Source organism: Sinocyclocheilus anshuiensis, unplaced genomic scaffold, assembly GCF_001515605.1.
Source record: "Sinocyclocheilus anshuiensis isolate Anshui unplaced genomic scaffold, SAMN03320099.WGS_v1.1 scaffold964, whole genome shotgun sequence".
Classification (NCBI taxonomy): Eukaryota; Metazoa; Chordata; class Actinopteri; order Cypriniformes; family Cyprinidae; genus Sinocyclocheilus; species Sinocyclocheilus anshuiensis.
In genome coordinates, this window is record NW_015552666.1 from 1,254,323 (window position 1) to 1,265,862 (window position 11,540).

At 36.9% G+C, this 11,540-nt stretch overlaps 1 protein-coding gene and 1 pseudogene across 1 annotated transcript; both read right to left on the reverse strand.

Moving 5' to 3' along the window:
- Positions 1-6,898: 6,898 nt before the first annotated feature.
- On the reverse strand, positions 6,899-8,101 carry LOC107667329 (haloacid dehalogenase-like hydrolase domain-containing protein 3). The gene is made up of 2 exons (XM_016458959.1): positions 7,717-8,101; positions 6,899-7,468 (listed from the first exon to the last, which is right to left on the reverse strand). Exons 1-2 carry the CDS (start codon positions 8,044-8,046, stop codon positions 7,073-7,075), a joined length of 726 nt encoding a protein of 241 aa, XP_016314445.1. The 5' UTR covers positions 8,047-8,101; the 3' UTR covers positions 6,899-7,072.
- A 1,926-nt stretch (positions 8,102-10,027) lies between these two features.
- The window catches only part of LOC107667319 (probable tRNA pseudouridine synthase 2), a 5,855-nt pseudogene continuing 4,342 nt past the window's right edge, over positions 10,028-11,540 (reverse strand).

The window sequence follows — 11,540 nt, forward strand, 5'->3', positions numbered from 1 at the left end:
GTCTAGGTCAATCTTTATTTTAAGGTCCAATTCTCGTTATCAACAAACCATTAACTATGACTTTTGCCTCAATAAACTTCCAATTTGCTGCTTATTAATAGTTAGTAAGTTAGTTGTTAAGTTTAGGTATGGGATAGGATTAGGGATGTAGAATATGGTCATGCAGAATAAGGCATTAATATGTGCTTTATAAGTATTAATAAACAGCCAATATGTTAATAATAGGCATGCCAATAAGCAACTAGATAATAGTGAGAATTGATCACTATACTAAAGTGTTAACTTTGTCTACAAAACTATTTGAAAAAAAAAAATCCTTAAAAAGATAGTTCACCCAAAAATTAAAATTACCCCATGATTTATTCACCCTCAAGCCATCCTAGGTGTATATGACTTTCTTCTTTCAGACAAATGCAATCGGAGTTATATTAAAAAATGTCCTGGCTCTTCTAAACTAAAATAATGGCAGTGAATGGTGGCCGAGATTTTGAAGCCCAAAATAGTGCATCCATTCATCACAATCATAAAAAGTGCTCCATATAGCTCCAGGGGGTTAATAAAGGCCTTCTGAAATGAAGTGATGTGTTTGTTTCAGAAATATATCCATATTTAAAACTTAACTTCATTTATAAAACTTTATTCAGCTCCGGTGAGAAGTGACGTACGCGGAAGCGCAGAGGAGAGAGCAAAACAAAACACCAGTCATGAATTAGAAGTACAAAACAAGGATTTGTAAAGAAAAATTTCAATATAAGCCAAGAGGAGACTAGTTTTCCTTTGCTGTAAACAAAGCTTGGTTCTCGCGAGACTAGCATATTCTCACCGGAGCTTACACTACGCCTACTTCCTCGCCACTCTCTCGTAAATGTGCGTACGACAGTTAGCGGAAGCTTGAGATTACGGTTTATAAAGTTTTAAATATAGATATATTTCTTACACAAACGCATCACTTCACTTCAGAAGGCCTTTATTAACCCCCCGGAGCCATGTGGAGCACTTTTTATGATGGATGGACGTACTTTTTTAGGCTTCAAAATCTCGACCACCATTTACTGGCATTATAAAGATTAGAAGAGCCAGAACATTTTTTAATGTAACTCTGATTGCATTCGTCTGAAAGAAGAAAGTCGATAACACCTAGGATGGCTTGAGGGTGAGTAAATCATGGGGTAATTTACATTTTTGGGTGAACTATCCCTTTAAGCTTTTAGATCAAAAGATTTTAAAGAACAATTTTGAAAAACGATTCAGTCAAGTGTGTCTAAACTTTAGCTTGGTAGCATATTTCATGTTATGTTGTGAGCATATGTTCCTTGTCTTAGTGGGCAGATTATGTGTAATCACTGGAGGAACTGAATATCCCCAGACATAATTACGCAATTAGAAACGGAATTGTTGGAATTTTGTCCATACAAATGCCCTCAGTATCACTGCCAGCCTGCACAACAGTGCTGCTTGTTGACAGAGTATTGCAAACCTTTAATTAGATTTGTCAACAGGACATTGTCACATTGTCAGCATCGTCAGGCATTTCTAATTGTTAGGTAGAACTGTGCCTATGTTTCCACAGTAACATATCAATACATTTGCATGTCATCAGACTAAGGTGAAACAATGTGTCATGTTTGTCTTAAATATGTGTATGTTTTGTCAATTTTCTCTTCCACTTCCATCTTATTGTCTTCTCATCTCATCAGAAAATGTTCCTTACGCACAAGGTATTGATTTGTAAAGTGTTTTGGAGTAGTTTGATCAAACCCCTCTGCCTTTCCTCCTCATTGAATCTTATTATGTGGAAAAAAGGCTTCTACATGGCTTGCAATGACGTAATCCCTTTTATTTTTCATTTCTGTCTTTTCCCATGCAGTGGTTTGACATGCGTTTTCTGGAGCTCACGCAGGTGCTCTCTTAAAAATGAGACCAAAAAATCTTCCATCTTACTCCTGGACTTCACTATGACTGCGTTTCTCAAACTACAGACTGGCACAGCTGGTAAGCGCAGTACATATTGAGAGCATTTCGATGTGGGCAGTGAGAGAACTCAAACATGGAACTTTACATTCAGACTGACTGAGTCATTCCTAAAAGGATATTTTTGGAAGAACAACAGCAATGACAAGAGTTAAAGATGGAAATCAAAAACTGAGAAACTCTGAAAGAAGAACTCAGAACAAGCTACATGGAACTCAACTACAGGATCTAGTGATGTAGAGACATGGCCATTTGGAATAAGGTACAGTCGATGGCCAAAAAAAAACAAACAACTGATCTGAAAGTGAGAACTGTGAGAGAGGTTTTAGAAAAATCATTCTTACTAACAGAGCTTACCTTAAAGCTATAATTATCCTTATAGATGTATAAGACAACATTCTCCCAGTTTTTGTCTTTTAAAATACTGTTATCATAAAAAAAAAACACTAATAACATGCCATTAATGAGATGTGAAACTCACTAAAAAGTACATTAAGATATATTTTTTGAATGGGAGATTACGTAACATTTGAGTCAGCCAAGTAGCATGTAATATTAAAACTACAACAGACTCTTTTGCCAATTTATTTGAGCTTGATCTCCTTATAATGTTGATTAAAAAAAATTGTAAACAACTTTTCATAGATGAACAGCAAACATGAGACACTATAGCTAACTCTGAGGGACAAATAATTTCTTTTACACAAAATATAACACTTTTACCGTAATTACTTTTTTTTTTTTTATAAAAATATTGGAAATGTAAGATGAAAAAATTCACAAATATGACATGTAACTTGAAGTTATGCAACGATTCACAAACCCCACACAAAATTTTCTTCATGCACAGAAAGTGCTTGTTCGTATAATGTGCTATCAAAGATTAGGCAGCATCAGTAGGGTAAATGGTTTGTAATGGGAGCCTCAGTATGTTCACTATATTTAGCCGTGGTATGACGTCACATAACATCTGCATGTTCACATATGGAATGATTGGATGCATGTCTGATCACATAATTACACATATTTCACTGTGCTCTTGTGCAGTGTACATTTCAAACACATTGTGAATACAGTCACCTTTAAATCTGCACCTATGTTTTTCAGGACGGATGTTGGTGATGGCTATAGTGCATCTTTATTCACACACTGATAACTCACTTGAGGAATAAAACACTTCACTGTATCTTAATTGCTTAATTCACTATTATCATGTTTATTGGGGCACACATATGCATACAGAGGCTCAAATCATTATTGATATTATTCAGTTTGATGCACATTGTTCTTATCAACTTATGCTTAGAAATATATTTGGAAACTTTTACACTGAAATATTTTAATACATATGTTCGTTTTGTTCTCATTGTCTTTATCTGTCCCCAAACTTTTGCCAATCTCATGTTATAAAACAAATGTTGATTGACCTTTGAGGTCAGAAGGTTTGTGTATAAAATATGCCATTGTAGGTTTGATTCAATCTAAACCCTTCTCAGAAGCTGGCAAATGACTGATCTAGCACAAAAAAAAGAAGAAGAATTTAGTGGGCTTATAGTTGGCCGTGTTCTGGTATGAGATCATGGAGGCATTTACTGAAGTCTGATCACTCTGAAGATTCATGACATATTTGATATAATGATCCCAAAAGTCATCCAAGTGACAAATTAAATACTTAGACTGTCAGCATGGGCAACATTTGAGTTGTCGTCTGTGAATGATTCTGATCTGCCTGAAAGAACAGATTGAGGATGATTTATCTATGTTTATTTATTGATCTATGTGACTGTCACTTAATTATAAACATAAGGACTAAGTATAAAATTCACAAAAAATAAGTGAACGACAGTGCAATGACAGAAAAGAAAATGTGGGTGAGTGTTAAACCTCAGATTTATCAAATGTAATGTTTTTGTTTTGTTTTGATCTTTATGAGAGAAGTTTGGTTAAAATGGTAAAGTAAGCATTGGGAATTTCGGACTGAACAGTTTTGTAATATGCAGTCATTGCATAATTTCCATATGTGGAATTGCAGTCATCTATGAAGATGATGATGATGTCAAACTTCAAGGGTTAATTCACCCAAAAATGAAAATTCTGTCATTAATTACTCACCCTCATGTTTTTTTTTTTTTTTTTTAAAGATTTATTTTTGGCGTTTTATGCCTTTTATTTAGATAGGACAGTAGGTCGACAGGAAGCGAAGTGGGTGAGAGAGAGAGAGGGGTGGGGTGCGATCGGGAAAGGTCCACGAGCTGGGACTCGAACTCGGGACGCCCGAAGCACAAAGGCGCTACATGTCAGCACGCTGCCCACGAGGCCATCGGCGCCGACCTCATGTTGTTTTAAACCCGTAAGACAAACATTTTTGATGGGATCTGAGAGCTGTCTGACCTTGCATAGACAGAAACACAACTGAAATGTTCCCAAGTCCAGAAACGTAGCAAGGCGGATGAATTGGCCTTAGCACTAGAGATGATGCTCAGTGTTGCATCTCTTGCTTTGTTCTAACTGAATCCTGTTTAAACCCAATTAGCTGCTTATTGACTGACGTTTGTGTATGATATAATATAAACACCATCCGTCTTTCTCTTTAAAATACTGTCTTGTTTTATGTTGGGGAAAATACTTTGTAAATAATGTGGGAATATTGTTTTGGTTGTACTGTATATGGAGAATGAGGTGTTTTCTCTGATCAGCAGTAAAGCATGAAGGTCTTTAGAGTTAAATGATTCCAATATGACTGTCACATGCTTTGCTGTATGACATTATGTTGAGTGTTTTGACCTCTTTGTCTAAGTTTGCAGATTTTTCCAAATATCACAAAGTGCAGCAAAATTTGGACTGGAAGTGATTCTTTCTTACCTATCATAATTTCTCATTTCATCAAGCTTTTTATGAAGCATACTTTACCTCCTTTCCAGTTATAAACCCCACTGTTCATTTATATCCTTCATCATCTGAATATTTTAAAGGGTTCAAACAAAGAGCCAGAGTGCTCTTTTTGCTGCAGGTAAAGCTCAGCTCCTTTATTTACTTACTCTACAATTTATTTATTTGTTCGTTTGGCTAAACCTTTTGTGAGATGGGGGAAGGCCCCTAGAGATCATGACCTAGAGCAGTTATGCTTGCACATGAGTGACCACATGAGGTAAAGTGCCTGCGTGACTGGCATTGTGTGAGTGTTTTTTTTATTCACTTGTAATTTGCCATTCACTTCTTGTGGTCATAGTCTATTTTTGCTTCAATTCTCTCCAATTTATTTATATAGTGCCCCAGTAAAGAATCCGTATTTAATAAATAGATGCCTTTAAAGAACCTTTAACATCCATGAAAACTTTCCATAGCACAAAAGGTTCTTTATGGTGGAAAAAAGTATTTTGATTATTAAAATGCTCTTCACAAAATTGTTCTTTAGTGGAAATGTTCACTAAAAGGTTCTTTTTGGAACCTTTATTTTTGTCTTTCTTCCCATCTTTATTTGGCATATTTCGTCTTAACTGCTCTTAACCTAGATCTCCTCTCCCTTTCTTCTTATTTCATGATCCTCTGTTGATTTGGTTTCCCAATCCCATTAAGGTTTTCAATTGGATTGCAGCACAGCCCCTCATAGCCTACTGGCTGAGCCTCTAAACCCAGCCTTGTTTTAAGCGCTCTGCTGAGGGAACTCCAGCAATACACACAACACGCTTCCAGAGCAGCGAGATAGAAACACAACAGAGAGGATGTAGTCCAGTTGTCGATTATGTGAAGATCGCCTGAGGAAACACTCAGGGAGCAGTGACTCTGTATAGGCAGATGGAAGTGCACAGTCTGTGTCCTGCTGGTGTTTGCCCTCATTTCATAATCTTCTCATCCTAATGCAAATTCCACAATAATTGAAGAGCATAAACGTTATTCATGTTTTATTTTTTTGCCATTTTCATTTTTGGCCCAGTTTTCGTTCTTTGAATACCCAACCATGGCTGGTATCTGTGCTGGAGCAGATGGGGAGGAATAAGACTATTAGGGTTAAGTGATCTCCCTCTCCGCCGTCCATTCACAGCCTCAGCGCTGAAACGATATCAGCGTTCTACAGAAACTACCTCTATCGTATTCTTGTCTGAACTATTTCACTGTAGGAATTATATTCCGATTCATTCACCAGTGACGTAAAAAAAAAGAAAACAATTAGATCATTTAAACACTTTTGTTTGTTTTTCAGATGTTATCCGACCATGAAAATTCATAAGGTTCAGTTGTCACACAAACTTAATGTCCCTCATTCAGTACACTACAAGACATTTACAACAGCGCCATCTGCTGAGTTTATAGGGAAAACTAATAAGTAGTTATGAATTTATATTTGTTTTATTCATGTTTTATGTATTTAACTATAATTTATTTAATCATTTATATACACGTTAATTGATTTATTAATTATTTGGTAATTGACCAGTAAACAATTGATCAAAAAAAAAAAAAAAAAACTTTGCTTGAAAGAAAACGTATTCTGTCAGGACAAAGAAGCCAAATTAACAAACAGGATGAGATTATATATATTAGAAATATATATTTCTGCTCTCTCTCTCTCTCTCTCTATATATATATATATACAGTATATATATACAGTGGGTACGGAAAGTATTCAGACCCCCTTCAATTTTTCACTCTTTTACATATTTATATATATATATATATAGCAATTAATTTTGTGATTTGAAAATAGAGACAAGCTGTGTAGGATTTCTAATTATAATGGAAAAAATCTCAAAACATTTTTTCCAGAGCACTATATGTACTGACAGTCATACATTTGTATTTCGGGACTGATGTCTGAGCAGTATTTTAAAAGATACTATATTTACAAAAGAGTGAATAACAACCAAACAAATTTCACAATAAAATATAATTTATTGTCAGATCAACAATAAAATATTTTTTTTGGCAGTACATTGAGTTCATTAAAACTAAACTGTTAAAAGAACATTTCCAGAACCATTTCCTGTCCTACTTTCTGTTGTTTTCGGCTTACATCTTATGTTTCATCATACGAAACAAGCATCTGCAAAAAATATGGCCCATTTAAAAATTAGTTTAAGCCTGCAGCAACATTACATAATCATCAGTCTGCATCCAGTTTTAATCGAGCTGGTAGTTCATCTAGGCTCTGTAATCTATGCTGTGGGGGAACATCAAGGTGCCCATGACAGTCTTGTCTGTCAAGCAGGTAACCTCGAATACCCAATGAGCGTGAGATCAGGTAGTCGTTCACATAATGGTCCCCAACATGAACTACACTGGAGGCTGGAACACCACACCGCACCAGTGCCTGGGTAAAAATGCCAGGGTCTGGTTTAGCAACCCCAGCTTCTTCTGAGGTCAGGAGAAATGAGAAGTGAGTGAGAAGGCCACATCCCCTCAGGATCCCTTCCAAACGCTTGTCAAAGTTGGAAACGACACCTTGCTTGAGTCCCAAAGCGGTGCAGAACTTCAGAGTTCTATTAGAATCAGGAAACACCTGATGGTGACACAATAAAATTAGTGTAAATTACTTGAACATAACCGTATGTACTTGCCTACATTCAAGTTATTTCAGTTTGTCATTTTAGAGGATAATCGATAACTGGCCATAGAGATTTGTATTGAACGAGCGCCCCCTACAGGGGATTATGGTAATTAGTAATAATAACAGCTGAAAATGCTGAGTTTGAAGAATAGCTTTTTAATTTTAAGGGCTAAATATCTGAAAAGTAAAATACCCCTTACCTCCCAGTTTTCTGGTCCACTAAAGTTATGATAGAGGTTGCTGGCTAGTCTATCCAGTAAAGCAGGGTCATCTACACCACACTGGGCAAAAGTGTCCCTCACTAGTCCAGTCCACCACTCCTGGCTGTTCATGCCCTGAGCTCTGCCATAGTTGGGAAATAGGCGAGATATCTGCCGGTAAGCCTGTCTGAAAGCAGTTTCTACCTGTGCAGCTGGCAGCTTTAGTCCTGCTCGCTCTGCTTCGCTGCAGTACTGCTCTCCAACCGAGCGCCGGACCTTTAACAGAGTGTCCTTCACATCCCATAATACCCAACGCACCGGCCCTCGCATCACCAATACGGCTGAAAACCTACACGCCTTATGCTCTGATAATACAAACTGCACACTTAACCTACAGATGGCAACGTAGTGTTAGAAAGCAAGGTAACAGAAGGTAAACGGACTGGTTACTATTAGATTACTAGTTGTTTTCCTCTAGGGGCGCCTGTCGGCTCAAAAAGCAGAATCCCACATAAGACCGCATTTAAATAAATTCATTTTTGAACCCTAAAAACATTGAAAAGATTTTATAATTGAAAAGATTCTTAAATAAATTGCAAATTCGCGCCAGCAAAGCCTCATCCACAATACAAGAACAATTGTTTTTTTTTTGTTTTTAATGAAAATAGAACAAATAACAAACAGAGCATAGCATAAGACAGTCAGTGCTATACAAAGTGTGAAACAAGAACAATTGTTGTTGATCCATCCTGAGAAGCGATGAGAAAAGCAAGTACCATGTGAGGAGGAGGTGCTGCTTCAGCAGGGGTCTGAACAATTATTTAGTTTTGTTTATTGTTTTATTTTGAAATGCATTCCAGTGTATACGGTTTATGTACTGTACAAACTACAAAAATAACTTATGTACATGTAAGAGCATTGTTTTACTGTAAAATGAAATGTAATTTCTTATTAAAATAGTGGTCCTTTGTCAGTACAGCACAAACAGTCCACATCTGGAGGAGTGAACCACAGAGTGAAAATGATAAAACACTGACAAAAATGTAGTACAAGTTAATGTGTCTGATGACACTCAATGTGTATGTTCAAAGAGGGCAGTCTCTGTCTGTGATTTCATCTAATCATGGTCATGCAGAGCCCCAAAACCACTGTTAGACCTGTTTTAAGATAACAAAATTGTCATATTACAGATTTCATTCATAATTAGTTATTTCTATCCAATTTGCAGCCAGTTGAAGATGATCATCTAATATTTCCATTAGTTTTTTTATTTTGAGTCTGAGACTAGAGCACAGTATTGTAAACACTGTAAATTATACTATAATTATGTAAATGTAAGAAATTACATCAAGTAATGAATATATATTACATTATCTTTGTTTAAATAATGTAAGAGTATTTGTAATGTGAAAAAAAAAAAAACATTACAGTACCATTACATTATTCATTCAGAAATGTCAAATCACACACACACAGTAGTCGTATTAACATTAAGTGACATGGCATCTGAAGTATGGATGCCATTGGCACATGCCACTATGCTTAGTGGCACATCCGGTGACACTTCCGGTTTTCACTGACATGCGTCACTGTCAGCGGAGAGTGACATGTGCCGATCGATTGTGTAAAATACTGCGCTTGCTGTTGTACACGGAAGCAGCTCCGGGCGGATGACGTATGAGGTCGGCGTTGCGCATGTGCTGCTCAGAAGTGACGCACGCGGAAGCGCAGGGGAGAGATAAAAACAAAACAATGGCCACTAATTAGAAGTACTAAAAGAGGATTTGTAAAGAAGAATGTCAGAGGATTTCAATATAAGCCAAGAGGAGACTGGGTTTCCTTTGCTAAAGTAAGGAAACTTTGCTTCCTTTGCTCCTGTAAACAAACGTTGGTTTTCACGACTCACCGGCGCATGCGCAAAGCCGACCTTATACGTCATCCACCCGGAGCTGCTTCCGTGTACAACTGTTGGCGCAAGCTAGATTAAAGTGATTATTACGTTTTGAATATGGATATTTTTCTTACAAAAACGCATCGATTCGCTACAGGCCTTTGTTCACCCCCCGGAGCCGTGTAAGACACTTTTTTTGTGGATGGGAGCTTTTTATTTAACTTATTTTGGACTGAAGCACTGTAACACCCGCTGACTGCAATGATAGAGCGTGGAATAGCCAGGACAATTTTTAATATAACTCCGACTAGATTCGTCTGAAAGAAGTAAGTCATATACACATAGGATGCCTTGGGGGTGAGTAAAACACAACCTAATTTTTATTTTTGGGCGAACTAACCCTTTAATTTGTATAACAACTTGGGCTTCTTCATGTTTAATATTTGTCTTGTGTCCCTTTGCCTGAATGGTTTGTCAGATAGCCTACTTTAATTTACATTGTTATAATGTTTAATTTTTTTATTGCATAATCCTATCAAATTATTTTTTTGAAATATTAAAGCCATAGATTGCGCTGGCCAATGTTTTATTGATGATGCTGCATGCATGCAGGTAGGTGCCACTACCAAAATCAAATGGATGCGACTGTAAATGTGGTATTCGTAGTGACCCATGATAGATTCATTCTGTAATTATTACACTATTATAGTGAGGACATCTGGCCCTCACAAATATAGCTAAAAAGTTAACACCTATACAGCCTAAATATTATCAATGATGACACTGAGAACATAATAAAAATGCAGTTTTAAATATGCAAAATGATTGTATAACAAATTTCTAAATTAGAGTGAACAGATAAATACATCTCAGGAATCAAATCATCCAAACTGAGGCAGTTGATTCATTTAACAAGGTTTTGTTCTCCCCTCACTCATTGTCACAGGTGTCTCTCTGTCCACAACTGTATCAGAAGCAGAGCTTGAGAATTCATCTCGATTTATTTGCTCAGACTGTCCAGTTTGACTTCTGATTTGCTCTTGGACCTCTGCTCTTGAGTTCATTTGGCCAGCAGTCTGCCTGTACATTCCAGATTTCCTGATTCTGCGGGTAGTCTTGTGAAAGTGAGCAATGGCTTGTATAATGCTGTCAGCAGTCCAGTATTGTCGGGTGAGTGCGTTCTCTACTTTGAATGGACCATCTCGTGTACGACGCACTCCAGAACAGACCGCACAAGTTCGCAGCTCTAGTCCTACCTCATGAATCAATTTACGCAGATATTTCTGAGTCTCATTCACACACTGGACCTCTGGTTTGAAGTGAGGAAAAGAAATTTGAAAGAACAGTGATTACTGGCCTTACAAGTAAGACAAACATACTTATGTATGTACGTAACATATAATTCAGTGTACTAACCCAATGAGAAATGTGGTGGATTGAAATGTATGCAACGCAAACCCATCAGAATCGGTGGGCTTTTACCAAGAGGATACAATAAACCCCTCACTGCAAGCTCGTAAGCCTCCTGAGTGCGCAGATCCACCTGAGAATACCTGAATAGACAGAATAATATACTCAGAGACATGCTATGCATTAACCAAATGTTTACACATAGTCTGACAGTATAAAATGTAATATGTAGAATAATATTCTTGTAGCGACTCACGTAATTAAGGCTTTCTGGTTGGCTCCCTGTATCATTGCAAGAACTCTCTCTAGCTTATCCTGGGTAACGTGGTCTAGACAATAAAGAAACAAAGTTTACTACAATTCGTTAGTCTGTATTCTATACATAACAAATTTATTTACTTATTTATGCATTTAGCAGACGCTTTTATCCAAAGCGACTTACAGTTTTACTTATTTTAGCAGACGCTTTTATCCAAAGCGACTTACAGTGCATTCAGGCTATACATTTTTACCAGTTACCAGT

Bases quoted from the DNA above. Each gene is read 5' to 3' on its own strand.
- LOC107667329 (XM_016458959.1), bottom strand. From the start codon at position 8,046: ATGCGAGGGCCGGTGCGTTGGGTATTATGGGATGTGAAGGACACTCTG. The intron at 7,469-7,716 runs GTAAGGGGTATT...TGTCACCATCAG, and splicing joins GTGGACCAGAAAACTGGGAG to GTGTTTCCTGATTCTAATAG.